Here is a 23,490-nt window from a genome sequence, read left to right as displayed (position 1 = left end):
ATTAACGAACCGGCTGCTTCTCCTATTGACTGACAAACACAAACCTACTGCCTTCCACACTGCAGCCCAGCACTTTCTTTATCTAACCACTGAGCTCCTCAAACCCACTGCCTTCCACACTGCAGCCCAGCGCTTTCTTTATCTAACCACTGAGCTCCTCAAACCCACTGCCTTCCACACTGCAGCCCAGCGCTTTCTTTACCAAACCACTGAGCTCCTCAAACCCCACTGCCTTCCACAATGCAGCCCAGTGCTTTCTTTCTTTCTCAGTTGGAGTTCTGCGACCATCGTTTTTAGTTTTAGCACCAGCACCAGAAGATCATCCATCGTGTGATCCCCAATATTCAGGCCAGGAGGCTGGGTGCAAGAAGACAGTCCACATATCCTTTTACCAGCCTGAGACCGAGGCCAAATACATACTTTCATTTATTTATTACTTGCGCTTGTTTTAATCCAGCATTTCATTGTAGTTCACGAACCTGAGGCACATTTTGGTAATTCCCCGTGCATTTTCTGTTGAAAAGTATTCAGCATTGAACACAAGCTCCACCTTGTGGCCGATGCTGTAATTGCAGTTATTAAGGATTACCTAGTCTTACAACTCCGTCTGTTTGAGAGGCCCAGGACTGACGGCAGGGGGTGTTCGGGTCAGGACTGAGGCACGTTCTTTCAGATCAGCCTATGCAGGACTTTTAGTTGTGCCTCCAAAGCCAGAGCTTTTGCTGCTGTGCTCCTCGTTTGTGGAACTCTTGTGCTTCATTGATAATCTACCAACCCTTGGGGTGCTGGGGTATCACTGATAATCAGTTCAGCTTCATTACCGCCTGAAACCAGCATCGTCTGGCGCTTACCCAGCCTGGTAGCTCACAGCAATAGGGTACGGAATCAAGGCTAAAGCAAACTTCATAAATGTATGTTGATGTACATCACAAGGATGGAAATAAAACTCCCTTGCATAGCAGTGTGATCCAGTCCTGGTATCATTGCGAGTTTACTAAGACACACCTCAGCTTGGTACTTGTACACACTGTGGATAACCAAGATCGTATTACATATTTGTTTGGGGCTTGGTGCAACAGGAACTAACCTTATAAAAGTTTGTTGAAATGAAGCAGAGTTGCGCATTGTAAATGAAGAGTCAGCTCTCAAATAAATATGATACTGTAAAAGAGAGCAAGCCTACCCACAATCCTGTGCTGTTTATCTTGACGGGACCCCTGTTTTCTACCCACAAGCCTCTGGGTGAAAGTTTTCCGTCTATAGACGGAAATGGCCTCTCCCAGGTCCAGTCCTATGTGTAGAAATGCTGGACAAAACAGAGGGGTGGGGTCTGGTGTCCCATTCTGTGCAAGCTGTCGAGCCGGCGCAAATCTCCCAGTCCAGTACTGCATCGCTGATAGAACTATTTTACATCAAAATGGGTCCGGTTTATGACCCAGCAGCTCTGCTGTTTACCACATCTTGAGTTAAGCAGAGCGGGAATTCGGCACATGTTGCTTGCTCGTAGCTGATTGATCATAGCACTGCACTTTGAAATGCGGTATATAACCGAGGGAGCGTCTTTAAAAGAGGAGGAAAAGAAAGTCAAGAACAAGTGGAGGTGGGCTTGGCTCGACGAGCAAGACTCCGCGGGCAGACAGTTCCGCGGCTGGTGTACAAAGATCGATGAAGCCGGAGTGTGTTACTGCATCGTTTGCAACAAGACCATCGTGTATGGAGGGAACGGAAAGAAAGTACTGGCAAAACACGCCAACTGCGACCAAAAACACGCTGCGAAGATGCGCGAAGTCATTGCGGGGAAGCTGTCTGTTCCACACGGAGTTCCAGAGTTTCAGGTAAGCTGTCCAAGCACACGGGGAGCCACTGTGTCCCAGGGACCGGTCACTGTTTCATTAGTGGCCAAGTGCTTAAGAGAGGAACATTGTGATGACAAAAAACGTGATGGCATCTAACGTGGCTACAGTGCTTTATTCTGCGTCCGGTTGCAATAAAGTTATCGACTTAAATAAACAAATAGTGTTACGCGTCCCCACGTGTTGATACAACTGTTTAAATAACGCATCTGGCATTTCTTTTAATTGTTAGTATCCCGACTACGTTTTACGCTTTTAACTTAGTTTCAAAGCTTTTTCGAAAGTGTCTGCTCTAGGGCACTGGTTGCTGGTTTGCATTCCAACACAGCGCGCAACTGCTTAATTAAACCCTTAAATGAACTGCCTTTTCTTCATTAGACCTTTTAAATAGTTTTCAGATCTTAAACAGTTGCAGAGTTCAAGCTACTTATAAAATATTACAGTTAACTTGAAAACGAACACATTTTGTGCAAACCGGAGCGGAGACTCGTGGTTTACGCAGCAGCCCCAATCACATGATAAGGGTGATCTCTTGCTTTATGTTGCGCACCTGCGCAATGTTAATGGTTTAACATGGGCTGTAGCTATAGTGAGCGAGAAGGGTACCGCTGCAGAACGAAGGCTCCCACAGGGTAGCTCCCACAGGGTAGCCCTGCGTGCGCAACTCCTCGTAGACGTCATCAATATATGCTACACCCCGATCACATGACAAGGGTGATAGATTTAGGTACTGAAACGATATTGAGGGTGGATGAAGCGCTAGGTGAATGACGAGTTGCGCACGCAGCACTACCCTGCTGGAGCTACGCTGTGGGAGCCTGCGTGCTGCAGCGGTAACTCTGGTGGAGTGAACATGGCTGTTGTTGAAGAGAGATCGGTACGTGATCAGTATGTTTAAATAGCAAAGCAAGAAAGACATGTATATTTGACCACAGCTGCAGTTTTGCTTAGTTATGCATGTGTTTAGCTACCAAAGCGTAGGTTATTTTCGACGCTTTTTTTGGTTCCATGTGATTTAACAGCCTTCTGTATATGTGCTCGCGTTGCTACGCGCCAGTTGTAGCTGTGGGGAAGCTGTTATCAGCCAGGTTTGAAATGCCGGTCAAGCTGTGAGACTCAACCCGCTGTTTCAAGCAGGGCAATTCTTCACTCCGAGAGAACTGCCCTGGAATAAAACGAGCGATGAAATACACCTTCATACATTTTCAAAAAGAATGAAAAATGTAATGTTTAATAAGTATGAACGAAATCTCACTAATAGCTAGCTTGCTGTAACAGTCAAAGGACGATTATATGTTTACATTTGAGAACACACATTTTTGCAGCTTATTAAAATGAATTTGACCAAAAACGCGTGTGTGTATGCCCTATTTATGCAGATTGGCACCTACAGTATTATAATTATAAAAATAAATAAAAACAAACACACCATAATAATTTGCTCAAAAGAGCCAACTTCCCTGTATATACACTGCTGTTGATATAGTGTGTGTCTATGTTATATCATATTACTCAAAGCCTCCACTAGTATTTTCTACTATTATAACAACTATATATATTTGGGTGAGAAGAAACCAAGCTTGTCATTTAGCAATCTTTAATGCACATTGATCAGAATCTTCAACAACTTGTGATCACAACGACTCAAAGTAAACTAGACACGAGCAGCTAATCTGAACTGCTGTAGAAGCGAATCCATCACATATTACACAGTGATTATTCTATGGCAGTATTGAAGCAGGTTGATTCTATGGCAGGTATTCTATGGCAGTATTAAAGCAGGTTGATTCTATGGCAGATTAAAGCAGGTATTCTATGGCAGTATTAAAGCAGGTATAGTATTGAAGCAGTATTAAAGCAGGTTGATTCTATGGCAGTATTCTAAGTATTGCCTTGATTCTATGGCAGTATTATTGATTCTATGGCAGCAGGTTGATTCTATGGCAGTATTATATTCTATTAGTATTAAAGCAGGTTGATTCTATGGTATTAAAGCAGGTTGATTCTAAACAGGTTGATTCTATAAGCAGGTTGATTCTATGGCAATTAAAGCAGGATTGCTCAGGTTGATTAAGTATTAAAGCAGGTTGATTCTATGGCAGTATTAAAGCAGGTTGATTCTATTAGTATTAAAGCAGGTTGATTCTATGGCAGTATTAAAGCAGGTTGATTCTATGGCAGTATTAAAGCAGGTTGATTCTATGGCAGTATTAAAGCAGGTTGATTCTATGGCAGTATTAAAGCAGGTTGATTCTATTAGTATTAAAGCAGGTTGATTCTAGGCAGTATTAAAGCAGGTTGATTCTATGGCAGTATTAAAGCAGGTTGATTCTATGGCAGTATTTGAAAGCAGGTTGATTCTATTAGTATTAAAGCAGGTTGATTCTATGGCAGTATTAAAGCAGGTTGATTCTATGGCAGTATTAAAGCAGGTTGATTCTATGAGTATTAAAGCAGGTTGATTCTATGGCAGTATTAAAGCAGGTTGATTCTATGGCAGTATTAAAGCAGGTTGATTCTATGGCAGTATTAAAGCAGGTTGATTCTATGGCAGTATTAAAGCAGGTTGATTCTATGGCAGTATTAAAGCAGGTTCTATGGCAGTATTGAAGCAGGTTGATTCTATGGCAGTATTAAAGCAGGTTGATTCTATGGCAGTATTAAAGCAGGTTGATTCTATGGCAGTATTATTAGTATTAAAGCAGGTTGATTCTATGGCAGTATTAAAGCAGGTTGATTCTATTAGTATTAAAGCAGGTTGATTCTATTAGTATTAAAGCAGGTTGATTCTATGGCAGTATTAAAGCAGGTTGATTCTATGGCAGTATTAAAGCAGGTTGATTCTATGGCAGTATTAAAGCAGGTTGATTCTATGGCAGTATTAAAGCAGGTTGATTCTATGGCAGTATTAAAGCAGGTTGATTCTATGGCAGTATTAAAGCAGGTTGATTCTATGGCAGTATTAAAGCAGGTTGATTCTATGGCAGTATTAAAGCAGGTTGATTCTATGGCAGTATTAAAGCAGGTTGATTCTATGGCAGTATTAAAGCAGGTTGATTCTATGTATTAAAGCAGGTTGATTCTATGGCAAGCAGGTTGATTCTATTAGTATTAAAGCAGTATTAAAGCAGGTTGATTCTATGGCAGTATTAAAGCAGGTTGATTCTATGGCAGTATTAAAGCAGGTTGATTCTATGGCAGTATTAAAGCAGGTTGATTCTATGGCAGTATTAAAGCAGGTTGATTCTATGGCAGTATTCTAAGTATTAAAGCAGCTATGGTATGAAAGCAGGTTGATTCTATGTATTAAAGCAGTATTAAGTAGCAGGTTGATTCTATGGCAGTATTAAAGCAGGTTGATTCTATGGCAGTATTAAAGCAGGTTGATTCTATGGCAGTATTAAAGCAGGTTGATTCTATGGCAGTATTAAAGCAGGTTGATTCTATGTATTAAAGCAGGTATTCTATGGCAGTATTAAAGCAGGTTGATTCTATGGCAGTATTAAAGCAGGTTGATTCTATGGCAGTATTAAAGCAGGTTGATTCTATGGCAGTATTAAAGCAGGTTATTCTAAAGCAGGTTGATTCTATGGCAGTATTAAAGCAGGTTGATTCTATGGCAGTATTAAAGCAGGTTGATTCTATGGCAGTATTAAAGCAGGTTGATTCTATGGCAGTATTAAAGCAGGTTGATTCTATGGCAGTATTAAAGCAGGTTGATTCTATGGCAGTATTAAAGCAGGTTGATTCTATGGCAGTATTAAGCAGCATGGTTGATTCTATGGCAGTATTAAAGCAGGTTGATTCTATGGCAGTATTAAAGCAGGTTGATTCTATGGCAGTATTAAAGCAGGTTGATTCTATGGCAGTATTAAAGCAGGTTGATTCTATGGCAGTATTAAAGCAGGTTGATTCTATGGCAGTATTAAAGCAGGTTGATTCTATGGCAGTATTAAAGCAGGTTGATTCTATGGCAGTATTAAAGCAGTATTAAAGCAGGTTGATTCTATGGCAGTATTAAAGCAGGTTGATTCTATGGCAGTATTAAAGCAGGTTGATTCTTGATTCTATGGCAGTATTAAAGCAGGTTGATTCTATGGCAGTATTAAAGCAGGTTGATTCTATGGCAGTATTAAAGCAGGTTGATTCTATGTATTAAAGCAGTATTAAAGCAGGTTGATTCTATGGCAGTATTAAAGCAGGTTGATTCTATGGCAGTATTAAAGCAGGTTGCAGGTTGATTCTATGGCAGTATTAAAGCAGGTTGATTCTATGGCAGTATTAAAGCAGGTTGATTCTATGGCAGTATTAAAGCAGGTTGATTCTATGGCAATTCTATTAAGTATTAAAGCAGGTTGATTCTATGGCTATTAAAGCAGGTTGATTCTATGGCAGTATTAAAGCAGGTTGATTCTATGGCAGTATTAAAGCAGGTTGATTCTATGGCAGTATTAAAGCAGGTTGATTCTATGGCAGTATTAAAGCAGGTTGATTCTATTAGTATTAAAGCAGGTTGATTCTATGGCAGTATTAAAGCAGGTTGATTCTATGGCAGTATTAAAGCAGGTTGATTCTATGGCAGTATTAAAGCAGGTTGATTCTATGGCAGTATTAAAGCAGGTTGATTCTATGGCAGTATTAAAGCAGGTTGATTCTATGGCAGTATTAAAGCAGGTTGATTCTATGGCAGTATTAAAGCAGGTTGATTCTATGGCAGTATTAAAGCAGGTTGATTCTATGGCAGTATTAAAGCAGGTTGATTCTATGGCAGTATTAAAGCAGGTTGATTCTATGGCAGTATTAAAGCAGGTTGATTCTATTAGTATTAAAGCAGTATTAAAGCAGGTTGATTCTATGGCAGTATTAAAGCAGGTTGATTCTATGGCAGTATTAAAGCAGGTTGATTCTATGGCAGTATTAAAGCAGGTTGATTCTATGGATTCTATTAGTATTAAAGCAGGTTGATTCTATGGCAGTATTAAAGCAGGTTGATTCTATGGCAGTATTAAAGCAGGTTGATTCTATGGCAGTATTAAAGCAGGTTGATTCTATGGCAGTATTAAAGCAGGTTGATTCTATGTTATTAAAGCTTTTCTATGGTACTTTGTACGCCTCACCAGACTTTCTCCAAACGTAACGACTATTAGTGTGACCAAATAGCTCGATTTTTTGTTTCATCGCTCCACAAAATCTTTGACCAGAACTCGCATCATTTAAATGCTGTTTTGCACACTTCAAGCGATTGTCCTTATGATGTTTTCCTAAGAGTGTTTTTTTCCATGGCCTCTGACCATTGAGACCTTCACCATGCAGTCCTTGACCTGTGGTTGAAATGGAAACCCCAGTCCCACTTGCAGCCAGTTCACTTTGAATATCTTTGGCAGTCAATCTCAGATTGTTATTAACCTTCCTCACAATTCTTCTACTTGTTCTTGGTGAAACAACCTTCTTTCTTAGGGACATGTCTAGCGCCTTGTAGGCAATACTGTCATAGCATCAAAGGGTAAGAATACTTTTGAATTAGCATTTTTGGAGTTTTGCAAAAATATAGCTGAAATAATTGTAGACTTTTTCCTCATCCACAAACACAAAACATTTGCTACAAAAGATTTTTCCTAATATTCTTTATTTGAGAATTTTCTGGGAATTATAAATTTCCATTGGGGTATGTAAACTTTCGACTTCAACTCTGTGTGTGTGTGTGTATATATATAAGGTGTATATATATGTATGTGTGTGTGTGTGTGTGTATATATATATATATATATATATATATATATATATATATATATATATATATATAGGTATATATATATATATATATATATATTGATATATATATATATGCTGAATACTAACTCTGCGTGCTCATTGCAATTGACCCATTGTGTAAGTCCAGTAAGATTCTTACTTCAGTGTAACAAACTCTCTCTCTTATTTCAGTTACACGTCACTGTTTTGAAGGCAGGAGAGCTGCCTGCATTAAAACGCTGCTCCCAATGTTGTCAGTTGCATCACTGCCCTTTTTGTAAGCCGTCTATATACAAGCCCAGGGACCAGTACAACGTGAGGCGACACCTGAGGGCTCATCTTAAACGGGCAGTGCAGTGTGGAGGTGCGTTTCACGGTTTAAAGTTTTTAATTTGTTTTTGTAATATTTTTCTGCTTTCTCCATAGATGGAAGATAAGCCAAGTTGTAATCTTCACTGTGCTAAAGAGACACATTCATCCATCCATCCATTATCAATAACCTCTTAACCCTTTTACAGGCTCGTGGTGAGACGTATTCATCTGTTATTTTAAATATTCTTTTTTAGAATAAACTTTTTTCAGTTTTCATTTTTCACTACCTCATAATCATTTGAAAATTGCTTGAAACCATTTTTCTTTTGTCACTGATCCCAGTTATATGATGCCATAATACATGCTGTAAGCAGATCTGCGGTGATTTACCATTGCAGTTTGGAACTGTAGTGGAACTTTGGCACGCCTGTGTGATTGTATCATTCATGTAATTGATCAATTACAGTTCAATTACCCCTTTGTCGTACTTGTTTTTTTCAGAATTTGTTACATATGTAATCCAGTGAATAACAGCTACAGATACATGTGCTTATGTTACTGTGTTACCATTTAGTATAATTGTAACCATAATGGTAACTCAGCAAAATCCAGCTGGAATAGGAATTGGAGTTCTGATTGAGCCCAGGTAAAGCTGTCAGAACCTCTTTGTGCAGATCCAGCTCTTCAACGCGTTTCCTAATCTCTCTCTTCAGAATACTCAGTGTGCAAATGCAACCTGGACTGCAGACCAGCTGGACATTTCCATTGTGTCGGTTGTTCAAAGACACTGATACGGAGGCAGGATATAATAAATCACCTTTCGGTGTGCCGTCCAAAGCAGGCCGAGGGAGCGTCTCAGTCCGGCCCCGATGCTGTATCCCTGGACCCGAGCGCTTCCACGCCCCGCAGCGCGGCCGCACTGCCCCGTCAGGATCCCTGTCCTGTAGCGGAGCTCACCGCCGCGTCTCTTCAGCGCACACGTTTACATCAGGGAAACACTGTAAGTGTGCCGCGCCCACATTGCAGAATGCTTTTAAACAGAAAAAACCTGCAGCAGCACAGGGGGGTGATGTGGTTGCTGCGCTCGCTCGACTGCAGGGCTGGAGCCTCCGTTGGGCTGTGCCGCCGTACTTTGCTGTGTAAACACCTTTCTACTTTCATTTTTCCTTTTAAGAAAACTTGCTTGCATGTCACCAATTAGGGAAATACATTTTCAATTGTTTGTTGCAAAATCCAGTACTAATATGAACTGTGTAGAGCATTTCTCTCTTTCGTTTAAATTGACTCACAGTTAAAACAATGTATCTGACACGCTTGGTGTAGACCAGACCAGTGGTCTTCAAGCCTGGTCCTGGGAACCCACTGCGTCTTACACAGTTGTAGATTTCAACTTCTCTAATGTTTTATAGGTAACTTGAACTCTAAGTGTTTAAGAGCTGAAAACAAGGGGCTCCTGAGTGGCACATCCAGTAAAGGTGCTCCACGTGGAGTGCAGGATGTAGCCTGGAGATCGGAGGTTCAAATCCAGCATGTCTCTGCTGTTGGTGACCAGGGGTGGCGCACAACTGGCAGAGCACCGCCCAGGTAGGGAGGGTTTAAGCTGGCAGGGGAATCCACGGTTCACTGCGCACCAGTGCCCCCTGTGGCCGATAGGGCGCCTGCGGGTCTGTAGTGGAGCCATCAGATCGGCATTGTCCTCCAGCACTATAGGTCTGGTGGCCTCGCTGTGGATCTGCAGTGCGGAAAGTGACACTTTTCGGAGGATCCATTTCCTGAGTCGCCAGGGGGTTGCTGCAGTGAACCAGGATACTAATAACAATTGGATGTTCCAAATTGGGGAGAAAAGATAAGGTTAAATTAAGCACAGATGATCAGTTTGATTCAGGGTATAGCTAAGTAACTGAGAGCTCAGTTGGAATGAAAACCAGCAGAAGGTCCCGAGCACCAGGGTTTAAAACCACTGGGCTAGAGCATCATAACTATCTGGGGATAAAAAAAAAAATGGATCTACAAAACGTCGGTAACTGGAATCTGATTTTTTTTTTTCTGTTCCCGTTAAAGCAGCTTCAGCGAATGACTGCTAAACGGTTAAGCTAAGACTGTACTAAAGGACTATACTGTTCAAAACGGAGCACCGCATTAACAGTGCGTAAGGTACATGCTGTTCAGTTTTAGTTACAGGGAGGTGAATGCAGTTTGCATGGTTTGTTTGAGCGCCAGTGTGGCCGCCCCAATGCAGCCCTGAGCGGATGCGCAGTCCGGGACGCACAGGATTTTAGGTCTGAGGAGCTTGAAAAGTTATATAATATAAAAGTTATATAATATATGAATGGTAGAGCAGGCTTCCATCATTCTTGCACACTGCTGATATTGTTTATGTAGCTTGTTTTTCTCGTATACAGTACATAGCTATGTGATAAACTTCACTGCATCTGTTCATATTCCTAACGAGCAGGAATCCTTGCATGCTGCTCTTCTGCTACACGGTCGTTAGTAAATTCTCTGACAGCTCTTATAAAATGAGCATTGCTTGAAGTACATTTCCATACTTTTAATACCCGTCATTGAAACAACCAGACCACTGTGCTTCATGAACAGTGCAGCCCAGATAGAGTTCAAACTGCTGTCTGGATTTGCCCAGGTTTCGAAATCCGTTTCAGTTCTGTCTGTTTTGTGAAAGCAGCCCCCCAGTGAGGAGGAGGTGACGGAGGCGGCCTGCTCTCTGATCTGCGACTGGGCCGAGCACATCCTGAAGCGCTCCTTCGACACGGTGGTGGAGATCGCTCGCTTCCTGATCCAGGAGCACATTGTCAACCCTCGCTCCAGCACCGCACACACCATCATGTCTGCCTCTCTCGCCGGTCAGTGCAGCAGCTCTGTGGGGGAAAGTCAGCCTGTACCCTACGAGCATCATCTACTTCATTTATATAATATAGACTGAAATAAGAAGCCTTTTCTATAGCTGTATCCATTGCCAGAGCAGCACACTGCAGCCACCCCTGTCCTGGATACTGAATAAGAAGCCTTTCCTATAGCTGCTGTAATTGTAATGTTTTTCTTTTTTATCAGATGGAAAAGACCATCTGTTACAAACTAACTGACATTCAGATGGCTGGATCCGATCAATACCAGGGTTGCTATATATGTATATTGGTATTTAATGAAAATACATGTTTCAACAACTTACATACTTCTTTCAAAACCTGCCCAGGTGAGAGCGAGATGTCAAAGTGCACAACGCTTTCCTTCTAGTTTTTAAACTATTTCTTTGTTTTAACAAAAACAATAGATAAAAAAAAAAAAAAATAGAACCATTGTGAATGTTTGTTTTTTTCTTTTGTAGAAAACCCTGCCAGACCCGACAAACGTCCCAGGATCGAAGAAGAGAGCAGTTCTGCACAGGTGTGTGTATCAAACTGATACGCAGGCAAGACCTGCTGCTGCACCCAGGTCTGGGGTTCGGAACGCCCCTCAGTGAAGTCTATTGTTGCTGAAATGATCAGGAGTTTAATAAGGCCCCCCTGTGAAATAAATGGTTCCTCAGCTGCATGTTTGTTCTTTTGATTTGACAGAGAACCAGGCGAAAGAAGCCTAAAGCAGACAACATGCATTTCTCCTCGCAGAGGACACAAATCCCAGCCAGCCTCAAGACAGCAGCAAGGAGGCAGAGGAACGGGACTAGCCAGCAGAACCGGGGCACTGCCTGCCCCTCACCCCTCACACTGCTGCCTAGACAACCAGCCATATCCATCGTCACGGGCAACACGCCCCTCACACGAGAACCAGCCGCACCTGTCGTCATGGGCAACACGCCCCTCATGCGAGAACCAGCCGCACCCGTCGTCACAGGCAACACCCCCCTCGCGCCACAGCATGATCCCCTGCCCGCCCACAGCAGAGCCAGCTTACCTTGTTCTGAAACAGCAGCTGGGATTCTTCACCCACCAGGAGCCTGCAAGGCCCAGAGCTGGACATGCGAGGTGGGGGCAACCCAGTGGAGATCAGGGGATCCCACGGAGGCCGGGCCTGAGGAACCGGAACAAGAATGGCCAGCCAGCCTCCCCCCGCCGTGCGGAAAGGACCTGTCAGACATCATTAAAGTGATCATCCTGGATGACAGAGGAGCGGGAGCACTGCACCCCGCCAGCGAGGGAAACACGGAGGCTGCACTGCGGGAAACCATAGACCTGACTGCAGAGAGTCCTTAAAAACGGAAGCGGGGCGCGGGGGGCTAATGAAGTACTGGGAGGGGCGACGCTGCTTTGCTCTGCATATATGTTTCAAACTGGTAGAGCAGCCCTGCTGCACACAGCCCTGGGGTTCAGGACTCCTTTTGTTTAGTTATGTTCTTGCAGTGACCAGGTTATTTGAATACTCATCCCCTTGTTTTACAGCTGGCCCCTGTCCCCCTCATTTACAGGACCCCCCATGAATCAGGGGGCATTGTTTCATTCATGTTTCACTGTTTATCAGATAAAACCTACAATCAGAAACCCTGTTGATAGTAAATGATTACATTTGTATGCAGAAGAACCATTGGCCAAAAATAATACACAGCAATACTTCATCTTTATTATTTCATTACATACAGTAATGAGTTCACTTGTGAAGTGCTCAGTGTATGAAGCACAGTGTTCGGCTCCTGCCTGCATGTGTAAAGCAGAGTGATCCCTGTGCAGAGCTCCCGCGTTACAGAGCAGACATGCAGCTCCCTTTAATATCAAGTGCCACCTGCTGTCAGCGTGTCTGTTAGTGGCACTGATCTTTCATGATAAATGATTTGAGGAGTGAAGTGTGTGAGTGATTGCAGTGAAGAGACACAGGACCAGCAGGAAGGACTGTAGGTAACTCTCAGAATGTCAGTCTTGTGGGATACTTAAAGAGCTCTCTTCTATAAACAGTAGACTAGTTGCTGGGTCAGGGGTGATTCTGTACCCATTTATTAACAAAGCGACATACAATAAGAATGCACTGAAACGTGGTTCAGGAACAGCCCTGATTATACATTGTAGGGCAGCGCTATTCAGGATCGGCTCAATTCCGTCATTGATCCCAATTTAAATTGGAAATGGGAGTGAAATTGAAAAAGAAGAATTGACCCCGACCCTGGCGCTATTAAGATCATTAAAATAGAGCCCCTTGACGACTTCTCAAAATAACCAAGTTTCATCCCAATCGCAGAAGCGGTTCGCCTGATAAATGATCCGCCAGCAGGGGGGGATGAAGAGAAGTGATTCATCAGGGAGCTGAACTGAAGTCCTGAGAGAAGGCACAGAAACCACCAGCACTTTGCAGGTTAACAGGGGTGGAAATAAGACTCCTGATGAAAACCAGTGTCACCCATTCCAGGTTTCATTACAAGCTTGATTAGCCTTGGTGTACAGGTAACAAGCTCAGGTGTGTTATTAACCTCAGTAAAACCAGGAATGGATCAAACTGCTATGCAATGGGAGTTAATTCCATCCCTGCACTAATGCAACATTACAAAAAAAAAAAAAAAATACAAACACAAAAACTCTTTTGAATGACAAAGCTGCGGTCAAGCTTCACACCCAGATGTCGGAGCTGCAGTCCCCACCCGGGTAGCGCACCTCGTGGGCCAGCGCCGGCCCGCCCGGCTCCTTCCCGAAGTCCAGCAGGAAGCTCTCGTTGAGGTGCAGGCCCCCGTTCTGTGTGTCCACGTCGATCTGCAGCATCACCGAGCCCTCCCTGGAGAGGAGGGGAGAGCGGGCGGGTCAGAGGGTCACAACAGGGTCAGGGCTGGGGGTGAGGAGGGGAGAGCGGGCTGGTTCACACTGGCCCTGTATCACTTTTTGGTTTTATATGATCTAGGGATGTGGATTTCTTATAAAAAAAAAAAAAAACATACCAGAGCCCTCTAGTAATCCTAACCTCATGACCGGTATAGCAATGCTTTTTACTACCTGCTTGATTAGCCCCAATGTAGGTAACAAGCTCAGGGGTGTCTTAAACTCATAGTAGTATCAGGAATGGATCAAAGCACTGCAATGTGCTGCTGTTTGTCTATGATATCCTGCTCTTACTTGACGAGGTCCGGGTAGAACTGCTTGTCCCAGCCGCTGTAGAGAGACGTGGTGACGTACAGCCGCTTCCCATCCAGGCTCAGCTGGATCATCTGGGGACCGCCCTCGACTCTCTTGCCCTGTGCCAAGCCAGACACACAACAGTTTAATACGCAACACGTCTCGAGAGCGCTGCCCCCAAATCACCATCCATTTATCAGCCCTGAGAAAGTCAGCCAGACCGCGCCATAAGAAACAGTTATTTGTTTTGTAAAGCATCCTGGGATGCTTGCACATGCAAGATGCTGTATAAATAATATTGGTATGGTCTGGTAGCATGAGAAAGTGGGCAATATATTTAAAAAGGTTTTGCAGTGGCAAAGCTGGTACAAAATTCAATGTGATACCTGGCTTGCACATCACCATTAAAATTAACCCAATTTACCATCATACAAACAGTAAGAGATTTAATGGTTAAAAAAAGTGCATTTCCCACATAAAACTTTTCCATTGTCAAAAAAAAAAAAAAAAAAAAAAAAAAAATTTAACCATAGTAAGTGTGGCTAAAATCCCTACCTTGACCACACGGGGCGCCGGCTGGCTCTGGAGCTCTTTGTCCTCCAGCACCTTGACTGGCCTGTCATTCACAATGCTTCCTCCCAGGAACACCTGAGGACAGGAACACTATGACATCACTACAGGCAGCAGCCAGCAGGGCAGGGGCTGCTTTGAGCGCGCAATGCATTTCTCGACATTTTGGCGAGAGCGTTCGCCAGAAGGAGAAACAGTCTTCAAGGACGGCAGTGTATCAAGACAGGCTCCCTCCTGCACCACTGCTGCTTTACTGTTCTCTCAACTCGTGCAATCAGAGCGCCGGCATTGCTGCAGAACGGAGCGTGATCTGGACACACTGCGATTGAAAGGAAGAATAATCTCTCTCCTGTCAAACAGTTCAGAGTAAAAGTAATTCCCCAGTTTATTTAACAATGATGAGTTTCAAATTTAGAGATTACTTTACCTGCCCCACCAGTCTGGGGTTCCTGCTGTCAGTTATATCGTACTGACGGATATCCCCGTGCAGCCAGTTACTGAAATACAGGAAGCGGTCGTCCAGAGAGATCAGGATGTCTGTGATGAGACCTGGAGAGAAGGCACAGCAGCACACCGGTCACTGCGCTGGAGAGCTGGAACTCAAACACAAACCGTGCTGAGGAAAGCCCATAGCAAGTTGCATCGCAATTGAACGGCTGAATTTACTTTTTTTTTTTCACGTGACCACCCCCACCCCCCGTCCTGAAATACCCAGCCAGCAGTCTGTCACCTGCTTTACAAACTGCTGCCAATGCACTGAAGATTAGGAGTCAAGGATATTCCAGTATGAGGAACGCTTCTTGCTTATAGACTCACTGTAGCTCCTGTCCCAGCACTTACCAGGCATCTCCGGCAGGATCCAGCCTTCCACCTTCTTACTTGGGACACTGATCACCTTCTCTGCAGCCCAGTCTCCCTTCTAGAGACACATAAGAGCCGGCATTACTAACTAGCCTACCAGGAAAATCTCATTCAAATGCAAGTCCCAGTCCCACATTTGCTCTGTTAGTTAGACGATGCAGAATACTGCGTATTTATTTGCTTGCATTTGAATGCAGCGGTCCGGTACCTGGGTTCTGTAGAAGCGGAACACATTGGATCGGAGCGCGCAGCCCACAAAGCCCTCCGTGCTGTCAGGATTGTGGAGGAATCGGATCTCCAGCGGGATCGCCCCCTCCTCCCCCAGATCCAGGGACTGGATCCGGGTTCGACTGCTCCAGTCCCAGACGTGAATGTGCCGCCCGTAGTGTCCTGCAGTGACATCACACCAGAGCTGCAGCCACACTCAGCGAGACCAAGGCTTTCAAACACATCCCTTATCATTCAGTACGTTTACATGACAAAGCGTTTCCCGAAAAACTGAAATCAGAAAACTGATTTTCTTAAAAACGTCACTTTTCTGCGTTTACAAAATTAGTGATAGAAAATCTAATTCCAATTTAACTGTATGCATGGATTGAAGTTTTCGGAAAACGCAGGATATTTTTGCATGCAAAGTACTGTAGTAGCCTAAGTAAGATTTGAAGACCGGACATTTCTGCGACAGAACTGAGACCAATCCAATATAGTGCTTTATTGAAGTGTCAGGTCTTAAATTCAAAGATTACTGTCTTACACCTCTACTCAGATTCCCCACAATGTGCAATCAGCCTTTCCAACAGCTCATCCTGTTCTATATTACCAGTTTCTTTTGCAGACGTTATTTTAAACTCTCACGTCATTTTAAAACTGGAAAACATTTGCTGCTTCACTATGAGCTACTAACAAATACATGCAGACTTTAACAAATGTATTACTTTATCCCTAACTGGACAAACAGATGCATGCAGACTGACTAACGATTTTTATTATTTTATCTGTTTTCTAAAATCACATGCAGGAGAAAAGGGTCAAAGTGTATGCAGTATGCCATTTCAATAAGTTTTCTGAAAAGTGTGTTTATATGATATACATTTTCTTAGGTTTTCAGAAATTTCTAGGTGCTGTTTTCCCAAAAACTGACTTTCGGAATACTCTTATACATTTTCAGAAAACTGTGTTTACATGACTTGTGATATCGGAATTAGTTTTCCGAGCTTGCTTAGCTAAGGTAACAAGCTCAGGTGCGTCTTATTATTAAACTCACAGTATAACCAGGAAAGGATCACACTGCAGTGCAACGGGAGTCTTATTGCCATCCCTGGTATGAAATATCAGTTATCTTAACTTATGAATTCTTGCTGTTGTTAACCCTGGCTTCAGTCATCACGCCATGGTGACTCCGCAGTTTAAAACCCCCTGTGGTCTCTACAGAGCTCTCCAACGTGTCTCGTCCTCAGTGCAGCCGGTAAGCTGTGGCCTGGATGGTGCTGCTGTGCAGCGGGTCTCACTGGAGCCCCCTGCCCCACGCTCACCTGCCTCCACGTCAGCTGGATTGAACCCATAGGCCAGGACCTTGGGGGTGCCCCACTCGGTGCTGATCATCACGTTGTGACGGGGCTGGTACCAGAAGTCGTACCCAAAGGGAGCCTCCTCACCGGGCTGGTTCCAGCACCCCGTCACCTCAAAACTGCCCCCGTCCAGCAGGACGAACCCCCCTGCATCAGAGCAGAACAACCAGCACTGGTACACTCAAAACTACACAGCAAGCATTCCAAAATATTTACATTATACAGCAAGCGTTCCAAAATGTTTATACTATACAGCAAGCGTTCCAAAATATTAATACTATACAGCAAGCATTCCAAAATATTTACATTATACAGCAAGGGTTTCAAAATATTTATACTATACAGCAAGTGCTCCATAATATTTATACTATACAGCAAGCGTTTCAAAATATTGACATGCCTACTTGAAAAACAGTACATGCTAAATTGTAGAATATTTGGGGGGTTTTATCTCCACCTTTTAAAGACACTGTATTTTCACCATCAGTGAATTATCAAAAAGTAATAGATGTAAAAAAAACAACTGACATGTGAAATGTCTGCTTGTTGTGCTGGACAGAGCGGTCTTCAGCAGAAAGATTTCTGGTCTTCGATGCAGTCTTTTTCGATGAAGACATTTTAAAGACGTCGTGTCACTCTATGCAGTGTGTATTCGTTCATTTACCTGAAGCAAACTAACCCGGCTTACAAGATAAGCAATGAAAACCACATGTAAGCTTTTTTTTGGGAGATATTGTTTGCTACCTATCTTAAACAGCTCAAAACGAGTGCACACACAAGTGTATGAATGTATAGATTATCTTTAAAGTCAGCAGCTTTATCAGATTGTACAGAGAGGTCTCCTGACAGGTCCACAGACGGCTCATTAAAGCTGAGCAGCTCCAGATGAGCGTGATCAGGGTTTGAACCCTGTGGAGCTGCAGCTCACCTTTCCCATTCCCCGCGGGGTCCCCCATGGTGCTGATCATCACCTCTCCGGTGCCTAGGCAGTGGGAGGTGTGCGGGTTCGCCAGGTTACACTTCCAGAACAACTCTGTGGGCTCCACGATCTGGGGAAGGAGTTCGGAGGCTTGCGTTTCATTTAGTGCAAATAGCTGAACACACAACAAATATTTTACATTAAAATATCATTGCTTTATCTGGGGGTTAAAAATGGCATCTGGTGCACATGCTCTCATGCATTTCACGTTCCGGATGTCCCATGTAAAAGACTAGAAGGCTTTTTTTAATTCGTTACATATGAGGTTTGCATGCATAAAAGGGTTAGTGACTTCCAGGTAGTCACGCCCCCTGCTGGTACCTTGTGTATTTTGGGCACTCGGGGGGCGGTGCCCACGTCCACCACATAGATCCGGGAGGAGATGAGGGCCGGCAGGATCAGCTTGTCTCGTTTCCGGGAGGAGTCTCCGAAGCAGCTGCTGCAGGCGTTCCAGCCAGAGTGGTGCAGCTCGTCACGCAGGTTCGGCATGGGCAAGCGGTGGATCACCTGAGCACAGTGGAGGCAAGCAATCAACAAATACAGTGAGCAGGGGAGTCGCACAGTCAGGGGAGCGCAGGGGGAGTCACACAGGGAGTCACACGGGGGAGCCCAGGGGGAGTCACACAGTCAGGGGAGTGCAGGGGGAGTCACACAGTCAGGGGAGTGCAGGGGGAGTCACACAGTCAGGAGCAGCAGGGAGAGCCACAGACAGTGGCTTTGTTTCTCAAGAAGAGAGACACAGCGCTGAGAAGGGACAAGGACAGGTACCTCGCAGTATGTAATAGAGCCGGGAAGGACGTCCACTGTGGCCAGGTAGTCTGGTTTCTCGATGCCGGTGTTGCGGTAGATACAGGGAACATAGACAATCTCCTCCTGTGCACCTGAAACCAGCGCAACACAAAACCAGGAAGCAAACCTGTGAGGGAGCAGCTGCCAGTCAGGACTTTGCCCCCAACATGCAGAGTCTCTGCACAGATTCACTCTCCTCTCACCCAGAGGAGCTCAGAGTCTCTGCACAGATTCACTCTCCACTCACCCAGAGGAGCTCAGAGTCTCTGCACAGATTCACTCTCCTCTCACCCAGAGGAGCTCAGAGTCTCTGCACAGATTCACTCTCACCCAGAGGAGCTCAGAGTCTCTGCACAGATTCACAGCTCTCACCCAGAGGAGCTCAGAGTCTCTGCACAGATTCACTCTCCTCTCACCCAGAGGAGCTCAGAGTCTCTGCACAGATTCACTCTCCTCTCACCCAGAGGAGCTCAGAGTCTCTGCACAGATTCACTCTCCTCCCACCCAGAGGAGCTCAGAGTCTCTGCACAGATTCACTCTCCACTCACCCAGAGGAGCTCAGAGTCTGCACAGATTCACTCTCCTCTCACCCAGAGGAGCTCAGAGTCTCTGCACAGATTCACTCTCCTCTCACCCAGAGGAGCTCAGAGTCTCTGCACAGATTCACTCTCCTCTCACCCAGAGGAGCTCAGAGTCTCTGCACAGATTCACTCTCCTCCCACCCAGAGGAGCTCAGAGTCTCTGCACAGATTCACTCTCCTCCCACCCAGAGGAGCTCAGAGTCTCTGCACAGATTCACTCTCCTCTCACCCAGAGGAGCTCAGAGTCTGCACAGATTCACTCTCCTCTCACCCAGAGGAGCTCAGAGTCTCTGCACAGATTCACTCACCTTTCATGGCATCCAGTGGAGTTCTGTACCCCGGACCGCATCCTTCACACTTTGCTGTAAAGAAAACACAAGCAGGATGCAGTTAAGAGGTGCAATGAGAACCCACTGTGCTAGTGGAATAGCAGACAGGTAATGACTGAGAAGAACTGATGCATCGATGGCATTTTACTATTGAAAAGCATGAAGCACGACAGCCTTCAATTACAATTGAGAACACATTACACAGCAATGGGATCTGTGCATTAAGAAAGGTGCATCACTAACCGCAACGATTCTGCCATTTCTCATATCTACGTGGGGCTCTGAACAGGAAGCCAGGGCCATGAATCCATCAATGAATGTTTAATTGAGGCTCTCAGAACAAAAGCTGGAAACGTTTCTCAGAGGAGAATGAGCCTGGCTGTCTCCAGGGGTTACCGAGAGTGTAGTGAAATGACCTACTTTGTCTTAAAGCGACAGCGACACAATATCACCTAGAGCTCCTTTCCAATACATTCAGCATTTTGGATACAGCAGCAGTGCCGTAAAATATCTGCCCCCAACTGTCCTACTGCATTCAATGTCAATGTCCCTCTCTCTCTCTCCCATGTTGGTTCGCACTAATTTCAGTCCCCCACACTTTCTCTCTCAGCTAGACAGAGTTCTGTTACAGATGGAAACTCAAACACATGGTTTCCACACTGGCCCGTTAGAGATGCGCTGAGTGTGCACTGAAGCGAGACTCACACCCTGCTTCATTCACACTTACCTGGATGAGACTGACTGATCCCCCTCCTCGGGTAGTTTCCAGTCTGCATTCATTACTACCAGAGTAATATTACCCTGCATTAGGGCATGGAAAGAAACCGAGCCATATTGAAATACATCTGAAATACATGCTCTCTTAAAAACCTTGACACGGCAATAATTCCCTGGCCACTTTCAAATTGCATCATTACGAGACCCGCAGTACATTAACTATTTCTCTAGTGCAGTTTCATCAATGCATGTCATCCTTTAACCATCTTGAAAAATAAAGCAATGCACTTTTTTGATTGTGTTTTGATTTCTGACTTGCATAAAGATGTGTTTCATACAGAACTGCACTGCAGAGTCAAATCCAGCTGTAGTGTGACTGCACCGACCTCGAGATGAGTTTCCAGTGTGATCAGAACAGGGTGCAAAGCTGTGTTAACTGCTCCCAGACTGGACAGCACATTCAGCTCCTGGGCTGCATCTGCTCAATCCTGACAGCAGTAGCACTGTGCCCGTGTTCAAGTTAGTATTTACCCTCAAAAATCTAAAAGTGTTTCTGAACATGCTTCAGGATTTCAAACATTCCCTGGCGCTCTGCTTGGTTCTACCTATTCTTGCAATAGCTTTCTTCATTTATTTATTTATTATATAAGTGTGGTTGTTTTTTTTTTTGTTTTTTTTTTTTTTAATAAAAGATAACCCAGGTCATAAATCAGTTGACCAGGAACTAGGGATCCCTGGCTTTGCATGGCTTCCATCATTTATATATATATATATATATATATATATATATATATATATATATATATATATATATATATATTATATATATATATATATATATTACACTTTTGCTCAATGGCATTCAGCACACCAGTGCCACTGGTTTTGACCGGTTATTTTCGTTTCACATCGACTACGCATCGGTTCTTCCCTCACAATGTGCTGTGAATTAATACAAGGCTGGCTTCTCTCCAACCTGTTCTATCAGCAACATTGCATTGGTTCCCGACGCCTCGCCCAAGATTAAGTACAACATTTTGATTGGTTGATCTGTCCTAGCTGCTCGCTGCGCCGCAGGTTCAGAGGGACAGGGACATGTCTATGAATGAGTGTTCAGATCCTGCCATTGTATGTCATTATATGTCTCGACCATTTCTGATTATATCTTACATGCCACACCCTGTTCAGTAACACTGCACGTTTGGTTCTTTGATCAATTTATTTAAGTTGATTTGAGCACTTAGAAAATGTGTTTTAAATGGAATACAGCGTATAAAAATGCCACACTCAATTACAATATATTTATTTTAGAAAATAGTTATTTAAGAGCCATCTTTGCACACGTAGAAAGCCAGCCAGGTGTCCCTCGGTTGACCTCATTGATTTTTTTTTTTTTTTTTTTTTTTTTAAAGCTACTGCACACATGCAAACACTGAAATAAAGCGGCGCGCCACTTTGAGGTAACATTCAACGTAAAGGCTTTAGTGGCCGTGTAAGACTCCAGACCTTACCCATGTGTGTCGTGTCCGCGTCGCTGTGTCAGTCGCTTCTTGCACTGGGATTCGCGTCAAACTCCACTCTGCAGACAGTAACCTCTCCGCGCTGAGCTGGGGCTTGATTAAACATCAAAGTTCATCTGTCTGGTCTGTGTTTATAAGGGTTATCTGAAGGGCGGGGTCTAGCACGACAGCGTTATTCTCGAGCCCTGGAGCTGGGGTGCAAACAAGCGGACCATTTATAAACTTGGAAGTTTACCAAGTTAGCCCAAGGGTTTGAGAAGAGCTTGAATTAGCTGCAGCAGATAGCTGCTGGTCTGTTTCACAGAGGGATCTGACCTCCAACAATATTGTATTGCTTTTATTATTTCATGAGGGATGTTAATTATATATAGTCTTTGCTGCAGTACTAAAAACGCAGATAGGAGTTCATTTAGAATTGAACACGACACGCGGGTGGAAATAAGTCTCCTGTTGCATAGCAGATTCACCCATTCCAGGTTTTACTAGGAGCTTGCATAAGCCACAGTGTGTATAGGTAATAAGATCAGATGTGTCTTATTAAACTCCTAGCAAAACCGGGATCAAAGTGCTATGCAATGGTATTTCCACTCCTGTAGCTGTGTATGCAGCTGTGCACATGCATCCAGTCACCCTGACTTTGCACTTTTTCCGCGGTTTAATAAATATATTTGTTTGTATTATTTAAGGAGTATCGGGGGTGAATGCAATGCTCATGCTAATACAATATTATTGTTTAACAAGCTCTTCCAAGAATGCATCTTTGAAATATTTACGGGCTACATTCGGATACGAAATCCTGATTCTGGCAGGCTGTCTCTCTCCCGAGTATTCCCATCTGGACTGTCTTGTCCGGTACAATTATAATGACACAGCTCAAAGCACAGTTGTGCGCAGTTCCAGTTTCGACACACAGTCTTCTAACCCCAGGACCAGAGTTTGCAGTAAAGAGTGTGCATGCCGAGTTTCCAACGAGCCGCATATAATTTGATCTTATTTGCCACTGTTTCCATTGTTCTTTATAACTGCCCTTATCTGTAATGTGATACTCTGCAATGTGATAGCCTACAGTGGCTTGCGAAAGTATTGACCCCCCCTTGGCATTTTTACTATTTTGTTGCCTTACAACCTGGAATTAAAATTTATTTTTTGGGGGTTTGTATCATTTGATTTACACAACATGCCTACCACTTTGAAGATGCAAAATATTTTTTATTGTGAAACAAACAAGAAATAAGACAAAAAAACAGAAAACTTGAGCGTGCATAAGTATTCATTCCCCCCCCCCCCCCCCCCCCCCCAGAGTCAATACTTTGTAGAGCCACCTTTTGCAGCAATTACAGCTGCAAGACTCTTGGGGTATGTATCTATAAGCTTGGCACATCTAGCCACTGGGATTTTTGCCCATTCTTCAAGGCAAACCTGCTCCAGCTCCTTCAAGTTGGATGGGTTCCGCTGGTGTACAGCAATCTTTAAGTCATACCACAGATTCTCAATTGGATTGAGGTCTGGGCTTTGACTAGGCCATTCCAAGACATTTAAATGTTTCCCCTTAAACCACTCGAGTGTTGCTTTAGCAGTATGCTTAGGGTCATTGTCCTGCTGGAAGGTGAACCTCC

General features: G+C 44.0%; 2 protein-coding genes across 4 annotated transcripts; one reads left to right on the top strand and one right to left on the bottom strand.

The window, feature by feature from the left end:
* Positions 1 to 972: 972 nt before the first annotated feature.
* LOC121309988 lies at positions 973 to 12,409 on the top strand. Of its 3 annotated transcripts, none has more exons than XM_041243176.1 (6): positions 973 to 1,835; positions 7,797 to 7,968; positions 8,630 to 8,916; positions 10,600 to 10,777; positions 11,260 to 11,318; positions 11,489 to 12,409. In XM_041243176.1, the coding sequence occupies exons 1-6, from the start codon at positions 1,536 to 1,538 to the stop codon at positions 12,122 to 12,124; spliced, it is 1,632 nt and encodes a 543-aa protein (XP_041099110.1). In that variant the 5' UTR covers positions 973 to 1,535; the 3' UTR covers positions 12,125 to 12,409. The 3 variants fall into 3 exon arrangements, with proteins under 3 accessions (XP_041099110.1, XP_041099112.1, XP_041099111.1); XM_041243177.1 differs by lacking the exon at positions 973 to 1,835 and adding an exon at positions 2,641 to 2,730; XM_041243178.1 differs by lacking the exons at positions 7,797 to 7,968; positions 8,630 to 8,916 and having other exon boundaries at positions 981 to 1,835.
* Positions 12,410 to 13,358: 949 nt separating this feature from the next.
* On the bottom strand, positions 13,359 to 22,164 carry selenbp1 (selenium binding protein 1). The gene is made up of 12 exons (XM_041243183.1): positions 21,866 to 22,164; positions 19,617 to 19,670; positions 18,707 to 18,819; positions 18,260 to 18,445; positions 17,888 to 18,008; positions 16,924 to 17,106; positions 15,600 to 15,781; positions 15,371 to 15,449; positions 14,958 to 15,079; positions 14,516 to 14,608; positions 13,961 to 14,079; positions 13,359 to 13,625 (listed from the first exon to the last, which is right to left on the bottom strand). The coding sequence occupies exons 1-12, from the start codon at positions 21,867 to 21,869 to the stop codon at positions 13,463 to 13,465; spliced, it is 1,419 nt and encodes a 472-aa protein (XP_041099117.1). The 5' UTR covers positions 21,870 to 22,164; the 3' UTR covers positions 13,359 to 13,462.
* Between the last annotated feature and the right edge of the window lie 1,326 nt (positions 22,165 to 23,490).

The sequence above is a fragment of the Polyodon spathula genome, unplaced genomic scaffold (assembly GCF_017654505.1).
Source record: "Polyodon spathula isolate WHYD16114869_AA unplaced genomic scaffold, ASM1765450v1 scaffolds_1609, whole genome shotgun sequence".
Taxonomy (NCBI): Eukaryota; Metazoa; Chordata; class Actinopteri; order Acipenseriformes; family Polyodontidae; genus Polyodon; species Polyodon spathula.
The sequence above is the reverse complement of the archived record's forward strand: the minus strand, read 5'-3'. Positions and strand labels throughout refer to the sequence as shown.